Source organism: Telmatherina bonti (genome assembly GCF_933228915.1).
Source record: "Telmatherina bonti genome assembly, chromosome: 4".
Lineage (NCBI taxonomy): Eukaryota > Metazoa > Chordata > Actinopteri > Atheriniformes > Telmatherinidae > Telmatherina > Telmatherina bonti.
In genome coordinates this window covers 9,625,031-9,642,905 of record NC_136622.1, presented here as the reverse complement: position 1 = coordinate 9,642,905, position 17,875 = coordinate 9,625,031, and the positions used below count along the sequence as shown (strand labels likewise).

At 41.4% G+C, this 17,875-nt stretch overlaps 1 protein-coding gene across 1 annotated transcript; it reads left to right on the top strand.

Annotated features, from left to right (window-relative positions):
• Nucleotides 1-881: 881 nt before the first annotated feature.
• On the top strand, nucleotides 882-17,528 carry ada (adenosine deaminase). Its single transcript, XM_079239609.1, has 11 exons — nucleotides 882-1,100; nucleotides 5,135-5,196; nucleotides 7,943-8,065; nucleotides 12,087-12,230; nucleotides 12,357-12,472; nucleotides 13,712-13,836; nucleotides 14,910-14,981; nucleotides 15,485-15,586; nucleotides 16,333-16,400; nucleotides 16,489-16,618; nucleotides 16,758-17,528. The coding sequence occupies exons 1-11, from the start codon at nucleotides 969-971 to the stop codon at nucleotides 16,860-16,862; spliced, it is 1,179 nt and encodes a 392-aa protein (XP_079095735.1). The 5' UTR covers nucleotides 882-968; the 3' UTR covers nucleotides 16,863-17,528.
• The last annotated feature ends 347 nt before the right edge of the window (nucleotides 17,529-17,875 follow it).

Here is a 17,875-nt window from a genome sequence, read left to right as displayed (position 1 = left end):
GTTTTAGGGCCACTGAAGAAAAAAAAATGCTCAGAATTCTGACTTTTTTCTCAGGATTCTGGCCCATGGAGACCATTTCTGATGAGGCTTTGGCCAACAGTGGTTGGTCCTGATGCATTTGTCAGGTCCAGGTTCAGGTTTTTGCTGGATTCTGAGAAATAAGTCAGAATTCTGATATTTTTTTTTCCCCCAGTGGCCCTAAAACTCTTCTAGGATCTGTCTCTCCACCAGCCAACCAGCTGCTTCACCTCCTCCCTGAAGGCCAGGTTGTTGTGTGGCTGGTGACAGACCCTGACGCAGTCATTTGTTGTCAAAGTAAACAACACAAGGTGCTCAGGACACAGCCCTGGGGGGTGCCAACACTGCAGGTGTTCTGTCCAGGAACACAGGAAATACAAGAGCATATGAAATGTATTAATAACAGAGAGAGAGAGAGGGAATATTTAGTGTGGTGCATTTGTTGTTGTGTCTGACTTTGTTCAGGACGATTTTTAAACAACAGAACCAAAAACATCTTTCCGAGCCAGATTCTCTGAGAAAACACACACAGATCAGCTGATCTTGTGCTCTTCAGGACAAGGAGACTTAACGTGGCTTTGAGCTCATTTATCTCTTTAAACCCCTCCAGACTTTCACTGGCAGAGGAAACCCTCTCAGACATTCTCCTCCACCTCCTCACAGCACCGGAGGAGACAAGGCGGCAGAAATATAACAAATTGTTCTGGTTCCTAATCTGGTTTGTCATGATTAATTAGCTGACCCTAAAGCTCTCATCACATGGTGCAAAGCTGCTGCCATACAGGGCCGTTAATCCATCTGCCCACCGGGAACGAGCGCAGCCCGGAGCTCTCCGTTACCGGCTACCGGCGCGTGTATGTGCGCGCTTGTTTCAGCTGCGCTCGCCGCGTGTTATCTGTGTGTTGCCGGTGTTTTCTGCAGCTGGCTGGGCAAAGGCGTGTCTCTGAGTCATGCATATAATAGTGAGGCGAGCTGCGGTTGGTTTCGGCTCTCCAGTCCTCCTCCTGAGCTCCGCGCGCTGCAGCAGACTGTCCGCCATGGCCGAGCTCTCCCCCGAACAGGTGGCGTTCAACAAGCCCAAGGTAGGCGATCAGTCTCCGGGGGAAGGGATGGAGGGCTGAGAGGGGGTCTGAGTTAGCGACACCGGGGTGTTTACAGTAAGTACAGTATGTACAGTAAGAGAAACTCCGCGACAAACAAGCAAAATGAAGGAAAAAAAATCACAAGAAAAGTTTTAAAATGTGTTTAATATAAATCCTGGAGAGGATCAGATGCCTGTCAGGATAATCTGACTGAAAGAAGGAATATTTCTTCTGTCGTTTAGCTTCAGGTACTTGTCATTAAACACAAACCAAAACCCAAAGTCAGTCTGAACTTAGTTTAGCTTTCGAAATGGTGGATTTGTCAACAAAAAGCAAGAAAATAAGAATAAAGCTCCTGTTTTGGTGGTTTGTGCTGCGATGAAGCGGTTCCTCCGACTGCAGCAGGAAACTGATGTCTGATCATGTTGCTACAGGCTTCATCTGAAACCACAACAGAAAAAAACTGTTCATCTACAGAGCATTTAAACGCAACAGCGAGCTGAACAAGAAGGGAAAAAAACTAAAAAGTGAAACAATCATCTGTCAGATGCGCCCTGCGCGTGCGGCTGCGTGAAGGTGCTGACTGGATATGTACCTGCCTGATCAGGAAATGACCTGGAAAACACACACACACACACACACACACACACACACACACACACACACACACACACACACACACACAGCTCTGAAAAGGGATGCGGACACTGCCACACACACGGAATACTCTCACCCTGTGCTTTCTGTTACTAACAGACAGCGAAAGACCGTAATGATAATCATAAAAACTATAATTTAAATGAGACTTAACGCAGAGTTTCACACAGCAACAAAACTTTTAACAAGAACAATACAAGAGAAACCTAACTGTAGGGCAGCAAAGTGTCAGATAAAATCAGGAAAGTCTGGTGGAAGAAGCCTGACTGCTGAGCTGATCTCTCCAGACAGACCTATCTGAGCCGCTGGTCCTAAACCCAGTCTCTGGAACCAGAGAAAGTCCCCTGAGAGGATCTCCGACTTCATACGGGCCCATGGGGTTATAAAGGGTCAGATAAATCAGTGGGTGAAAAGGCAAGAACGAGCTCTAAAGGTCACCATTAAAATCTAAAGATCAGTTCTAAAAGAAACTGGAGTCAATGCAAAGAGGCTGAAAGAGGAGTGTGATGTTCTATCTGTTCTTGCTTCTAGTTAAATCTTCAGAACCATCTGCAGACCATTAATAGCTCTTTGGTTCAGACATGTTGAATGCTTCACAAGGCTCGAGGAGAGCAGAGTGTAAAATGCTCTCAGTAACTAGAGTACATACTTTTCCCTCATGTTCTCTTCTTATTCTCCCTTTTTGTTTTATTGTCAACATCAAAGTGTCATAAATAGTTATTGTCAGTGGTGTAGTGGTCCCTCGAGAAGTGGGTATACTCAGATTTTTTTGCCCTTTATTAGAAAGAAAAAAAGAAGCAGAATAAAAATAGTTTAGAAAACGCAGTTTCAGAAACAGTGAGACGTTGGACTACTCTACATAAATCCATCAGTGTATCTGCTCATCGTTACATCATTTCTGCTCTCCGTTTTCAGGGAGGAAGAGTTATGGAATAACTAAACCAATACTGGCACACAGACTGGAGAGAGACAGGCTCATAGACATATATATCTGTATTATGTCTATGTTCAGGCTAAAGCTAACGTAGCTGATGGCTAACTGCACCAGTGTAGCTTACTGGTAACCTTATCTAAGCTGCTGGGTGACGTAGCTACATGTGCAGGGATGTTTGTAATTGTGAAAGCAGCATCACAGGGGGGTTTAGGAGTAGGTATACTCAGTTCTGACTGAAAAAGAAGTGGGTATACTCCGTATACCCGCGTATACCCTGGACTACACCACTGGTTATTGTGTTTGCTGAATGTCAGGATGGAAAGAAAAGGGTCCCACAGGGTCTGGTGGTGGTCTTCACTGCTCTGGTCGTCACAGACATTTCAGTAAAACAGGTTTGTGGTCTGAAACCTTTAAAATTGAGGTTTTAATGTTTTAAATTAGAGTTTCAAACAAAGTTTCTGCGTATAAATCTCCGGTTTATCATGCAGGTCTCTGGGTTGTGTTGCTGTCATTAATAAACAGCAAACGTGAAAAACTATATCATCTTATCCAGTTTGTGATTACCTAAGATACACATGTTGACAACCACGGGAGTACTTTAGATCACTTTTCATCACTGATCAGTCTGTTTATTGTTGTTTTCAGTATTTTTTATACCTATCACAGACAGGATGTTTCTTAACTTCGCTCATTCCTTTAAGTCAGTTTGGGAATTTTTCTTACATCAAGTTCCTTTTGGGCTTAATAGATTTGCTTGACAGTTTTAGAGCCGATTGATCTCTTTAAACCAGGCGGTATCTGTTATAATAATAGGGTTTTGTGGCACAGGAACTTCTGGCGTGATGCAGCTGGAAATCGGCTGCAGTATTACTCCAGCTGGAAGATGACCCAAGTCCTCTCTGGCTGATGTTGTGGTGTTACTGACAAGTTAGAGGAAACGATGCAAACAAACCGAGCTAAAAGAAAAAAACATGAATGCTTGTGGCTTGGAGAGAAACATCTGGTTCTCTGCTGTATTTTGATGCAAATGGAAAACTTGGAAGCGGTTCTGTTACATCCACACTGGTCCAGTTTGTAATAACTGTGTACATATAATTAATAAAAGTAATTAGTCAAGTTAAAGTTACCTAGCTGCCTTGCTAGCTAACTTAAGACTGGATAGCATGAAATGAGAATAAAACCAAAAGAAATCACACTTAATCTGCATTTTCAGTTTAGTTGAATCTTTGTACGTCTGTAGGATCATGATAATAATGTTTAATCCATAAGACAACCTGGGTAACCACACACACACACACACACACACACACACACACACTGCTGACTGACACACACAGACTTCCAACACATCTGTCTAAACAAAGTAATTAGTTTCTTACTTGAGCATAAAAATGCACCGTATCCGAGCTTAAACGTGTGATTCTTTTAATAGTTATATGTATCATGTCCCCATCTGGACCCTGTCACACACTTTGATAAAATCTGCTTTAAATTATTGATCATCTTTCCTCAAACTGATGAAGTGATGGTTACTCACCATTCAAGCTGTTGTTTCACTTTGTCTTTTTTCATTATTCAACTTTATATGTATAGTGCCGCTTCTCAACAATGTTGTCACATTGCACTTTACACACATGAATCAACACACACATCATTTCGAGCCAATTCATACATATCCTATAATAGAAACCAACTGATTGCATCGAGTCATGACTTTGATCCAATCCCCCATCCTGAGCTGCACACGGCGACAGTGGGAAGGAAAAAACTCTGTTTTAACAGGAAGAAAACCTCCGGCAGAACCCGGCTCAGGGAGGGAAGCCATCTGCCTCGACTGGTTTTGGTTTTATGTCTCAGAACTTCTGAACTCTGTAGCTGATGCTAACTTCACGCAGGTTTCACTCTGGTTCCCTGCAGTTCCACTTCGCTGAAAGATAAATTCCAGAGGTGTCCAACCCTGAGAAGTTCTGAGACACGCAGGTTTTCTCTGCATTTCCAACACGAAGTCTCGTTCGGACGTCACTTAGTTTTTCTTAAGGTGCTTTTGACCTTCGCACATGTAGCCAGGCTTTCCAGAGGCGACTACGAGACGTTGCAGTGCCTGAAACTGCAGAGTGACAGCAGAATCTGGACCAGGATCAGCTTGGTCAGAAGCTCAATGAGGCCTCTACTGTTGTCAGACGGCTGAAGATTTATCAGCATCATCTGCAGAGATAAATCACAGCTCTCATCGTCTGAGAGACAGAGCCAGGACTCTTCTTCTTCTCTGACTCTCATTTTCACTGCCTGCTGTCCAGTCATGCACTCTGCATATGTGATGGGCTGCAGCCAAAGCACCGAGCTTTGTAGCGCCGCCGCTCTGTCCTGCTGCTATCACATTTCCTCACTCAGACGTCTGCCAACATTTAGTGGTGTGAAAATAACCGAATTTTCTCCTCCTCAGGTTGAGCTGCATGTGCACCTGGATGGAGCCATCAGGGTGCAGACTATTCTCGATGTTGCCAAGTAAGTGGATTTATTACTGTTTTAATAAAGTATTAACACTAGATTTGGATGGTTTTTTTTTTTTTTATCATAGGATTCAGATTCTCATGTTTATGCAGATAAAGTTATTCTTTATCAACATAAACACCTTTAACATATCTGTATCATAATCCTAAACTTATTCTTCATCATCATGGAGCATCAGTAACATCAAATCAAACTGAACCAGGATGATCATATGGTTGATGAGGTGGCTGATAAGAGCCATAAAAGCCTATATACTGCTTTCCCAGAAGTTGTGTTTGGTGCTGCAGAGCACAGAGACAAAAAAGTAAAATGTTTTAACTGAAGCTGAAAGTTGCATCACAAGACTGCTGCCTGATTTGAGCTTTTTTTTTTTACAAGTTCAAAACATTAGTTTTAAGTCACTTTTACAATAACAGTCCAGTTCAATCCAGTTAAAAGAAATAAATGATGTGAGCCACGATTATCCATCTTATAATAAGTGTGTTTTAATGAACCAATTCACACAAACACTAACTAAGGAGACCAACGGATTGGATCAAATTCTGTCTTTGATTCAGTTCTCTATCCTGAGCTGCATGAGGAGACAGTGGAGAGGAAAACTCCATCACAACCAGAACCAGTAAGGATGCTTGGACAGGAAAGAGGGTTCTACTAGCAGCATAAACCTGAGCCTGAGATACCATCTGAGAAAGAAGAAGAGAAACAAATTAGTGACAATGTCAGACATTTTCACATGGACAGTAAAGAAAGCAGAGATGACCCAGTGCATTATGGGATGTCCTCCAGCAGGAGAGCTGAGGGGATAGATAAGGGTCACCAAGCCGGACCTGACTATAAGATTTATCAGAAAGGAAAGTTTGAAAGGTAGAAAGGAGATCTCCTTCCTGAAGACAAACTGGATAACTGAAGGTTCTGCCTCCTATTTGACCTTTTAGAACCTCTAGGAGCCACAAGTAGACCTGCAGTTTGAGAGTGAAGTGCTCTGTTGGGAAAACCTGGACCTGTGAGAGCTTCATGATCCTGTGGAGCTTGGTCACTAAGAGCAGAATTAGCAGCTGAGATCCAGCTATTCAAGCAGACCACTCCATAACAGAATAATCCCACAATAAATGAGTGTCCTCAGCAGGTAGAGACTCCTCTGGCCCTCCCTGTAAAGTCCAGCTCAGTTTATCCGTCAGGCAGGGTATGACTAGGTGTGCTGGTGAGCACCTAGGCACTCGATCAAGCCCTCCATTTTTATGTCCGTTCCTTGAATGTACACCAGTTTCAGGAGGGAGTGTCTGCTCTTGTGAAAATCCCGATAAGGTCTTAAGCTCCACCAGTCCAGAGTTCATTCTGTTTGTCATCTTTGCCCATGATGGGTTATTAAGAGAAGTTTTTCACATTGTATAAGAACATAAAATTCTGTGGTCTAGATGGGTAAAGGTTCCTTATGGGTTTCCTGTGCTGTAAACAAGCTTATATACTGGGATCATTTCAAAATCCAAGAGGACACATGGTGGTCCTTCCCATGGAACACCATTTTGTTATTTTACAAGGTATATGCTAAATAATTAAATAAGATCCTTGCAGTACTATCTGTAGGGGAACAGAAACATGCAACTGACCCCAGGCTAAAACAGATGGATTAAAATGGAGATAAAAAAAAAAGAAAAAAAACATTTTATTAAATTAAGTACTGAGCTACAGCCCATATGGTGGATTCCTCTTTTATACCCAATGCTGACACCCTCACAAGCAGAGATCAGGGATTGATCCTTTTTAAATAGAGACTGGTTTTATAAGTAATGCACTTGTTTGCAGCTTGGTTCAGGTCCTTAGCTTTAACAGAACAGTTGCATACATGAGATGAGTTAACAGCAGGGAGAGAAGGACTGAACAAAAAACATCTTTATGCCTAAACTGATTTAAAATGCAATGAAAACAAAAGAAATACAGGAACATATCAAGAAAAATGATTAAAAGAAAGACTAAAGATAAAATACTACGTAACCTTAAATAAACAAATAACTATAAATAAATTAAAATGGTCATTTTTTTAATATTCCAGTTTGGAAGAAAAGGGAAACTGAGACTGTACTCTAAATGAAACCTTATCCTTCCCCCCACTGTTTACCTTCAGTTATCCATTACTAACAACAGTCTCTGATCAGTTTACTTGCTTTTAATTTGTCTTTGGATTACATTATTGAATATGATGTATATGTTTTGTGAGTAAAGTTATTTTTTACAACTATTTAAAAAAAAATTTTTTTTATGTGAATGTATAATTGTGTAAACCTCCCTTTGCTGCAGGTCACCCTAACAAATGATATTTAGCTGTCAGCCGACTTGGCTAAACAAAGGTCATTTAAAACTTAGATATTAAAGTTATATAAAAGGACATCATGTTAAAATAAAATAAATACATAAATAAGAGTAAATAAAAACAAATTATAAAAATAAAATAATAAAAAAGGCGAGAAGTGGTTTTTCAGGCGTCAAGGGTTTAATGTCAGAGTCCATCTGGTGAAAATATCCATCAAGTCCATCTAACATAAAGTCATCAAACTCATGAAAAGTTCAACTCTACAGTGAAAATAAATTTACTGAATATTCAACCTATACTAACAAACAAAGAATTAATAGATTATAGGTTAAGGCCTTGTTTCCTTTAGAGGTCAGAAGCTCTTCAGGTTTGCTTTTCAGCTATCCAGCAGATAATTCTCATCAATATTTGTTGTTCCTCTGCTCCTTCTAGGCGACGTGGCATTTCTCTGCCTGCAAATACTCCAGAGGAAATGAAACGGAAGATAATGCTTCACGAGCCCGCCACTCTCACCGACTTCCTGGCCAAATTCAACGAGTACATGCACGTGGTTGCGTAAGTGCTGAGACATCACATCTGAGTTTCGTAATGACCGGAGACTTTTCTCATTGAGCCGATGACAGAGGGTGCAAAGTGTGAGACTGGAGTTAGGAGGAGTCAGGGTCCACCTTCCTGCAGCTGCAGGGATGTTTACAGCAAAGGTCAAAGTCCAGTCATGCAGTTTGCGTGATAACACACACGTGTAGTCAGTTATGACACATCCACAGTCTTTTGAAAGCAGGGTGTGCGGTACACTTAGTGATTGATGGCATTGGTATGTAAGACGCAGCAGGGTTATGTAACCTATCTGCTCGGCTGCAGGGTTGTTGATTTTAAATGCCAGACATGCAGGACAGGAACACAGCATTATTGAGATCAAGTATCACCTTGGCAACCAACCTAAGAGGATAGTAAACTTGTTTGGGGAGCCTTCCGGCGTCACTCTGTCTTATTTTTAGTCTTGAACTCTTTAGAAAAGACTGGTCTTTTAGATACTCAAAAGCTGCAGTGAATAATGGCGGCCTGTAGTTGTTGGTCTGCAGCACACACTGGTGCTGAATGAAAGCCCTGTGTGCACAACAAGCCTCAACATTGGGGAACCTGCTAGCGGAGTTTAGCTCATGCACGACTGCTTGACACTGTTGTGTTTGTTATAAGAGGAGATTGCAGAACAACAGACGTTCAGGCTCATTCAGGGCATTGTCGCTCTGTCATGTGACATGAATGAGGTTTAAACACAACCCAGAATGTTACGCAGCGTAAGTGTTTCAGCTTTAATGAATTTAAAATAGTTTCATGTGTATGAAATCATCCAGAGGGATACAACTAAAACAGTCTTCATTATCAGTTATTCTGCTCATTATTTACAGAAATGACTTTTTATTTGATATTCTGATAGTTCACATGCAAAAGGCAGACCTGGAATCATCTTTTACAACTCTTACATCCACAGCATGTGGAAATATTCATATTCAAAGCTTTTGGCATCATATTCAATACAATCTGAGGCTGTAATGCTGCCAAAAGGTGCATCAACAAAGTAATCAGCAAATGCTGTGATTATCTATATGCAGGTGATTTCTCAGGTTTTATTTTATTTTTGATAAATTTGCAACAATTGAAAAAAACTTTTCCACATTGTCATGATGGCATGTTGTGTAGAAATTTGAGGAAAAGAACACATTTGATCCATTTTGGAATAAAGCTGTAACATTATAAATTGTGGAAAAAGAGAAGCGCTGTGAAGACTTTCCAGGTGGACTAAAAATCAATTTATTAACACCAGAGGAATGACTGTACTGTAATATATATTCATACAGTTGTATAAATACATTGCTCTAAATCTATTCCAAACTGAGAATTAATGAAATGAAATAAAAAATGAAAAAATACTTTATTATTATTATTATTATTATTATTATTATTATTTAATAACAAAAAACAAAAACAAAACCAAATAAATAAATTAATTGATCAAATTTAAATAAAAAATAAATAAATAATTTTTTAAAATATTTAAAAAAAAAAAAAAGAAATACAAGAAAATTGAACCTGACCCTTATTTGTATCTCAGTTTCACACCTTTGTTATTGTATTTAGCTGTTTCTGTATCTGTCAAGTTGACAAAATACATCCAGCGTGTAAGACGGGGACAGACCTGTTCGGCACCACGTCAGCTGATGCTCCTGAGACGATGAAGCAGGATTTAAACTACCAACCTTCTGGTTACTGGAGGACCTGTTCTACCAGCCGAGCCACTGCTGGCCTGACTTGCAGAATAAGTTTATAAGAGGAGAAATCATTCAAGCAGCACCCAAACAAACACAGATTTATCTGCATCAGATGAAAAATCCAGTTCAGTCAGAGCTACTGTAACTGGACACCACTGCTGTGTTGCGCAATCCGACACTGCATACTGGTGCACACTGGTGTCCCATCCATTAATCATAACACCGTATGTGCAGAGACAGACTGACAAGCACCTGCTGAAGTTCTGCTGCTGTCGGATTCTCCAGGATCACATTTAGTCTCCATGAAACAGGAAACCTGTCCTTATAAAGACTTCACACAGACCTCCATTATTTGTGTAATGCCATCCTATTTTCATTCCAGAATCTGGTCTAACCCAGACCAGGACCGCAGAAATGATGTTCTGCCTCGTTATGAGCTGGTTGGGTGCTCATGAAGCCCACTGGTCCCACCGCAGTCAGAAACGCTGTTCCCTCTGTGGAGAAATAAACATGCACAAACAACTCACAATGAAACTGCACTAGAGAAACAAAGTGAAAAAAAAATGAAAGGAAAAAGATTAGAGATTGAAGTAAAATAAAAAAATAAAAAAGTTTTTTCACTCAGATGTTGAGTTTGGGCTCCAACATAACTCAGTTTTATTGGTAACTAAACAAGTTGCTCTCATAAATACAGACTTTCTAACATGCAACTCTCATGTGAACGTGTGTCCTTTTGCTTGCTGACCACTTGTTAGTGTGTGGTTGTGCGTTGGTAACACACCGTTATTCCAGCCTCATCAGAATAAACCCTGAGGCAACTCTAGAATGCTCTCAGTGTTTATTCTGCTGTTGGTCACTCCACCTTTCTCTTATTTGGTTTCCAGTCTCTGAGTTTGCAGAAATGTTTCAGCGCTGCACTGACAGAGAGAGTGTGTGTTTAAAGTCATTGTAAATAAATGGCATTAAACTGACAACAAGGATAACAAAATACACTTGAGTCTCTGTAAAATGTAAATAAAACTCTATTTTATTCCCGGTAAAACATAAACAACATTTGAGATGTTTAAACTGAGACATTTTATTAGTTCATGGAAAATATGAGCTGATTGTGAATCTGATGCAGCAACACATCTGCAAAAAGTAGTTCCAGGATGATGTTTAGCATCTCCTCTTCTTTCAGCATCTGTCTGTGAACATCTGGGAGGTGAGGAGACCAGTTGCTGGAGTTTTAGGAGAGGAATGTTGTCCCGTTCTGGTCTGATGCAGGATTCCAGTTGCTTCCATGATGCTCCAGATGTTTTGTACTGGTTAAAACATCTGGACTGCAGCAGACCAGTTCTCCTGTCCCACCATGCTGCTGTGAAGATGCAGGATGTGGTCCAGCATGGTGGAACCTGCAAGGTCTTCCCTGAAAGAGACGTTGTCTGGATGGGAGCAGATGTTTCAGCATTGATGGAGCTTCCCAGATGTGGAAGCTGCCCACGCCATCGGCACTAATGCAACCCCATCCCATCAGAGATGCAGGCTGATAACAAGCTGGATGCTCCCTCTCCTCTTTAGTCTGCAGGACACGCCGTCCATGCTGTCCACAAACTATTCCACATCTTCATCCAGGTTTCCACTCAGAACATTTTAGATGAGCTTTGGTCCAGAGAAGACGGCGTGTTTCTGGATCCTCTTCACATATGATGGAGCTTTAACCTGCATGTGTGGATTTCAGGTGAACTGTGTTCACAGTGATTTCTGGAAGTCTTCCTGTGTCCATGCAGTGATTTCCAGTAGAGGATCGTGTCCCAAGCGCACAGAGATTCCTCCTAGTTCTCCGTATCATTAGACTATATACACTGTAGATGGTGGGACCTTCACTCCTCATAATTTTACCCTGAGGAACATTTTTGTGAAACTAGTCCCGACGTTTCAGACCCAGTTTGTCTCAGATTGATGAACCTCAGTCCATCTTTACATCTAAGAATCTCTGTTAGGCTGACATTCTCCTTTTCATGTCACAAACCCGTTAATTAATCTAAATTAGCTGTCGAATTCTCCTCCACTTGTTTCTGATTTCTACCCCTTTCCAGCTGTTTGTTGATGTGTTGCTGCTGTCAGACTCAAAATGAGCTCATATTCTCCATGAAATCTTACAATGTCCCAGTTTCAACATCTAATATGTTGTTCATGTTCAAATGGGAATGAAATATGAGCCGATGAGGTTTGGAAATCATTTTATTCTGGTTTTATTCACACATGTGTTCGTCTTTTGGGGCCAACAATTAAAGCCGTTTCTTCTGCCTCTGCTTCTCTTCCAGTGGAGACAGAGAAGCCATCAGAAGGATTGCCTATGAGTTTGTTGAGGACAAAGCCAAGGAAGGAGTGATTTATGTGGAGGTCAGATACAGTCCACATTTTTTAGCTAACAGTAAAGTGGAGCCAATTCCCTGGAATCAGAGCGAGTAAGTTGTGTTTTCTTTCCTTGTATAGCTGCTGTGTATCAGATCTGTGCTGTGCTGGCGTATATTTATATCAAGTTTGGCTCCGAGCGTGTTTTTTTTCTCCTTCATTGTGTTGCTTTTGCTCAGAGGTGACGTGAGTCCGGATGAGGTGGTTCGCCTGGTTAACGAGGGCCTCAGCGAGGGGGAGAGGGCCTTCAGTATCAAAGCCAGGTCCATTCTATGCTGCATGCGCCACATGCCAAGTAATGAACTGTTCATGCTCCTGTCTGCCAAAACAGCCTTGTGAGATAAGGTTTCTACTGTTTCTGTATCTTCTGTCTCGTCTCAAAACGTCGGCACAGGTGTCCTGCTCAGATAAGGAACAGCAGAAAAACGCAACTTTAAGTCCTCCTACAGTTTCATTGTGTCTCCTGTAATCTCCATTCAGTGTAAAACCATCTAGCTTCACATTTCCCACTGGATGATCTCGAAGGTTTTGTAGTTTTCCGCGCGGTCCATCCAGCATTTGGTGGAATTTGTTTGCATGCTGTAAACTGGTGTAACTTTTAGTTGAAGGGCCAGCATTGAGTAGGTCTCTGTGCAGTTTAATCAGGGTGAGGTTTGAGCCCAACCTGGACGTATTTTTGGACATCTGTCCTTTTAAATCATTGATCAAATCATGTCAGAAATATGCTTTAATGATCCAGCAGCGTGCAGCAAGGTGAACCTGCAACAGGAAGAAGCAGTAATATCTCTGATGGTTGTGGAGGACGTCTGCTCCACTCTTCTTGCCATTGTTGCTTCAGGTCTTTGAGTTTTGCAGCTTTGGTTTCTGCAGCTCTTCCCACAGCAGCTCAGTCTGGTTGAGGTCTGGACTTTGACTGGACCACAATGAGACCTCCTCAGTGGAGAGCAGAGGATTTTGATCATGTAAAATACAAAAGAAGATGAACATTAGTTTTCACATACCTCTGCTATCAGTGACAAGGTCTTAGATGGAAATCTGCAGGCTGTTCAGCATCATAGTTTGCACTTTACCTTTAATATGAGCAGCTTTGTCCATTTCAGTCTGGCCGTCATGTGTTTTTTTAATAAATCAGACCCAATATGCTGCTCCAAGTAACTTTACCCGTGAGAAGATGCAGAATATCAGCTGTTATAGTCACACAAGCTGTTTAACTGTTCGCAGTTCTGTGTGTATTATTAGTCAAACAGACCTGAACCATTTGTTTTGCACAGTAGTAGATGTAAACTTGCAGACAAACCCATTTAGATGAAGTTGTGCCATGCATGCAGCAGTGTAGAGACGAGAGCAGAGCCAAGCTGCAGCAGCTATCGGGTGAGTTTGTCACTGTAACGTGTAGTTACAGCACGCTGACTGTTAGATTCATGCAGATGGCGGATAACGTGGTGATAACGTTTCAGCTCCTAACCGTCTTCATGTGTGTGTTTAAAGCAGCAGGATCAAACTGTGCAGTAATGTTAGGGTTTAAATCCTGCAGGCTGGTCCATGGATGTTGTGAGGCTCTGTAGGAAATATCAGCATGAGGGGGTGGTGGCCATCGACCTGGCAGGCGATGAGTCTCTCAACTGTGAAGCTAACCCAGACCACAGGAAGGCCTACGAGGTGAGCAGGTTGACATCTGGGAAAGATGAAGAAGTCAGATGTTTTCTATGTTCATGTGTTCAGATCCACAGCAAACAATCACATCAGCAAGAATCTGCTTCATCAGAACAGCAGCTTGTTTTCCTGCTTCAAATAGAAGTAAAAGTCTTTTTATTCCCTTCTCACATGCACACAAACTGCCAGTTAAACAGACTGAAGGAGCAGAAACACGTCATCAGTTTAGAAACATGACGTATGAAGACATGACGACGTCTGGATCCTCCACCTGTTTGTGTGTTTTTAACAGAAACTGTTCATGCAGAGATAAACTCAGCAAAATAATGTTTCTTTTTTTTCTTTATCTAAACTTTAGTCAGTGTTTTTTTTGTTTTTGTTTTGATGAACAGGCAGTTTCACAGCTTTCTGTGGGAAGTTGTGGTTTATCAGACTGATGCATCAGAGCTCAACAGTGAGAAAACTCAAGACTTTATGTGAAACCAGCTTTATCTGTACAACAACTTAAGTCTCTTGCAGGTTCAAGCCAATTCATTATGATCTGAAAACTAAACAAACACACATTATTTCAATTATAATCACTTCATATAAACAAATTCATGGAAATACTTTGATTCAATCCTGAGCTGTACAAGTAGAGAGGAAATCCTTCATGCATCCATCTTTCCATCTGAGACTCTGCTTCTCTTAAATGCTCCTTTTCTTCCCCTCTCATGCTACTGACCTGTTGCTGTTTAACCTAATGTTGTCAGGTTAAACAGCAACAGTTGTTTTTTCCAACATTTTACTGCTGTGTTGCTGCAGTCAGATTTAAAATGAGCATATTTTATAAGAAATGTTAAAATGTCTGTTCTACTGGAAATAAAATAAGGGTTTTTAAAGTTTGGAAAACATTGTATTCTGTTTTTTTTTTAAAACTTTTCTTGAACTGAACTTTTAGTTATTTTTATAAAATGTCCAGCCAGTTTTTTTTTTTTTTTTGTCGTATTATTCAGCATCAAACTTGTCACTTTAAACGACACATCAGGGCTGCAGATGTTTTTTGGTGCTGTTTAACTTGCTGATGTTTTGGTTCACAGGAAGCAGTTCGCTATGGGATCCACAGGACGGTCCATGCAGGGGAGGTGGGCCCGGCCTCCGTGGTGAAGGAGGTAATCTGCTCAACAATCAGACAGAAACACAGCGAGAGAAACAGAGTTTTGTGCTGGAGGTCTGAAGGTTGTTGAAAGAGCAAATTAATGATGCAACAGAATGTATTTGCTCAAGAAGCTGCAAATGAGCCATTTCTGAAGGCGGTGGAAGGGCTTAGCGTGTCAGCAAATAACAGAATAAAGCAACATGGTTTATGTTGGCCTCTAAGAGTTTGGAGGAAGAAAGATCAACTTGGGAACACTTTGCAGGGTTTCCACTGAATTACTGGACACTCAAAAACAGATGTAGCTGCATCTCCTGGGGTTTCTTTTCTGTCCATCTCAGCTGCATTGTATCACAACTCTCTCCCAGCATGCTAAAATAAACCAGCCAATCCTTCAAAGTGACAGTTCAGCAGTGTGGAAAGAGCTGAATGTGCCTCTAGAGTCTGCACATCCTGCTGACACCTGCTCCAAACAGGACTTTTTAGTGTTTTATCACCATCTGCTGTCTGATATTTTAGGCTGTGGAGGTGCTGAAAGCTGAGCGCGTTGGACACGGCTACAGAACCCTGGAGGACCAAGCCCTGTACAGAAAACTGCTGGATCAAGACATGCACTTTGAGGTAATAAAGCAGCTCTGCATCAGCAGGGTTATCAGCAGGGCAACATTACAAGGAATAATTATGCACTAAAGTTAATGTTTGAGGTGTGGAAATGGGACTGTTTGATTAAACCCGAATCTTGTTTCACATTAAAACGTGTGGTTGTTGTCATCGAGTAAAATATTTGTTCATTCAGTCATTTCTATACTGCTTAGTCCAGGTATTCTCCCCACCCATGCTTCTTTCTCTGTCACTACAATCACCTGTGCTCCTGGTCTAACTTTTATCCTCCTCCTCCTGAAATGTGAAACAAACATGAGTTTATAAAGATAAAGTTTATATATACATATATATATTATATATATATATATATATATATATATATATATATATATATATGATAAGACATGAGTCAGTTAAAGTAGATTAGTTTTCCAGATTATCTCTACATTATCTGAACTGGGTTGCAGAAAAACTGTTCTAAGTCCATCCAGAAAACAGGGAAAAGATAAACAGATAAAATTCAGCAGGAATGAACTATTTTTCCCAGCAAAGCCATGTATTTATCAATGTATCGATTTTTACATTTTCAGCTCTTTTTCCATACTTACCAGTTCTGAATCCGTTTTTCACGATCTATCACCAGCTGTTTCGGGATAATCATTGTCAGCTTTAATTCAGTTTCAAGTAGACACCTCGTGTTACCACCACAACGTGGGACTAAATCACCAGCCAGAGTAACAAGGTCACTCTGTGCTGTTTTGCAGGTGTGTCCCATTTCCAGTAAGTTTACAGGCGCCTGCAGCGCGGACTTCACCAAACATCCTGTCATTACGTGAGCGCTTCTTCTTTCCTCCACTTTTCAATGAGCAAAACTTTCCTTCAACCAGCTTCGGCTCTGAATGTTTCCTGGTTCATCGCAGGTTCAGGAAGGACAAGGCCAACTACTCCCTGAACACAGACGACCCCTTAATCTTCAACTCAACCCTGCACCACGACTACAAGACAGCACACAGCTACATGGGTTTTACCGAGGAGGAGTTCAAACGACTGGTGAGGCCTTCATCACCAGTTCACAGCTCCTGTTTACTGGGCTGAGCAAATAAAACAGGAAAACGATGTAACAGAAATGATTTTAGCTGAACTCATGAAAGAGGTAGGAGACATTAACTTTGACATAATCGTCCTACAGAACATCAAATCTGCACAGTCGAGTTTCCTGCCGGAGGATGAGAAGAAGCAGCTCATCTACAGACTCTACGAGGCCTACGGGATGATACGGAGCACTGCCTTTTAAACCTGACGGGGAATCTGGGACTCATCACGCCGACACGTTAAACTCCCTTCAATAGATTAATTACATGTAACTCGACTTCATGCATCTAGAATATCAGACATCCAGGTTGTCATTTGGCTGCTGCCTTCACCTCATCCTCCCCACCTGTATAACTCTGGTTAAAGCTGATGACACTCTTTCAGATGAGATAGTGAGTTTTAAAGCAGATGTTTGAAATGCAACACGTTCTTCGCCTTCTGTTTACATCCTCTTCAAAAAGAGGAGAATCAGGGAATAACTCAACCCTTTGTTCTGACCAGGACGACTGGCTCAGCTCATCTGGTTTTCACTCCTGTGAAAGCCTGAAGCCGTGCACGGTGAACGGAGCTGTGCACGCCCAGAGGGTTCCTGCAGGACCTCACCAGATGACTCTGCACGTCTCCTGTTTAGTTCAGGGCTGCAAAGATCTTTGTGTTGTTTTGTCGAAACACCAGAACAATCAGATAGCTGAAAACCAAAGCGTAGTTTCACATTTAGCCAGCAGATGGCGCCATCCCACAGTTGCACTCTTTCATTTCATTTCAGAATCCCTCATTTCTGTTGATGTATATATTTATTTAATATCTAATTACATTTACAGAATAAAAAGCCCTTTCAGTAACACCTTTAAAGCACTTTTGAACATCTTTGACCTTAATAAAAAAGATGTTCTGAAACGTTTCTGCCTCGCGCCTTTTCTTCACCCAGAACCAACAGTTGTCCCTGAAAGCGAATCCCTGCGGATGCTCACATCATTTTAACTCATACAGAGAAAAGAACGATTGATAAAAAGCCTGATGTGTTCTGTTCTGAATAAGAGATAAACTGAGAGCAGCGGGACCGAGCTCGGTGGAAATGTAAACACTGATTTCCTGTCACACACACACACAGCTGCTTCGGTTTGATTTTTATTACTTCTGCTTGGCTGAAGAGACATCTCCTCTGCAGGTTTCAGTAACTAACCTGCACGGCGCCTCTTCCCAGAAGCTCATCGT

What these genes read in the sequence shown, in the direction of transcription:
- ada (XM_079239609.1), top strand. Translation starts at nt 969, where the DNA reads ATGCATATAATAGTGAGGCGAGCTGCGGTTGGTTTCGGCTCTCCAGTC. An exon ending in ACTATTCTCGATGTTGCCAA is followed by an intron (nt 5,197 to 7,942) that starts GTAAGTGGATTT and finishes TGCTCCTTCTAG; the next exon opens with GCGACGTGGCATTTCTCTGC. An exon ending in CTGCATGCGCCACATGCCAA is followed by an intron (nt 12,473 to 13,711) that starts GTAATGAACTGT and finishes TAAATCCTGCAG; the next exon opens with GCTGGTCCATGGATGTTGTG.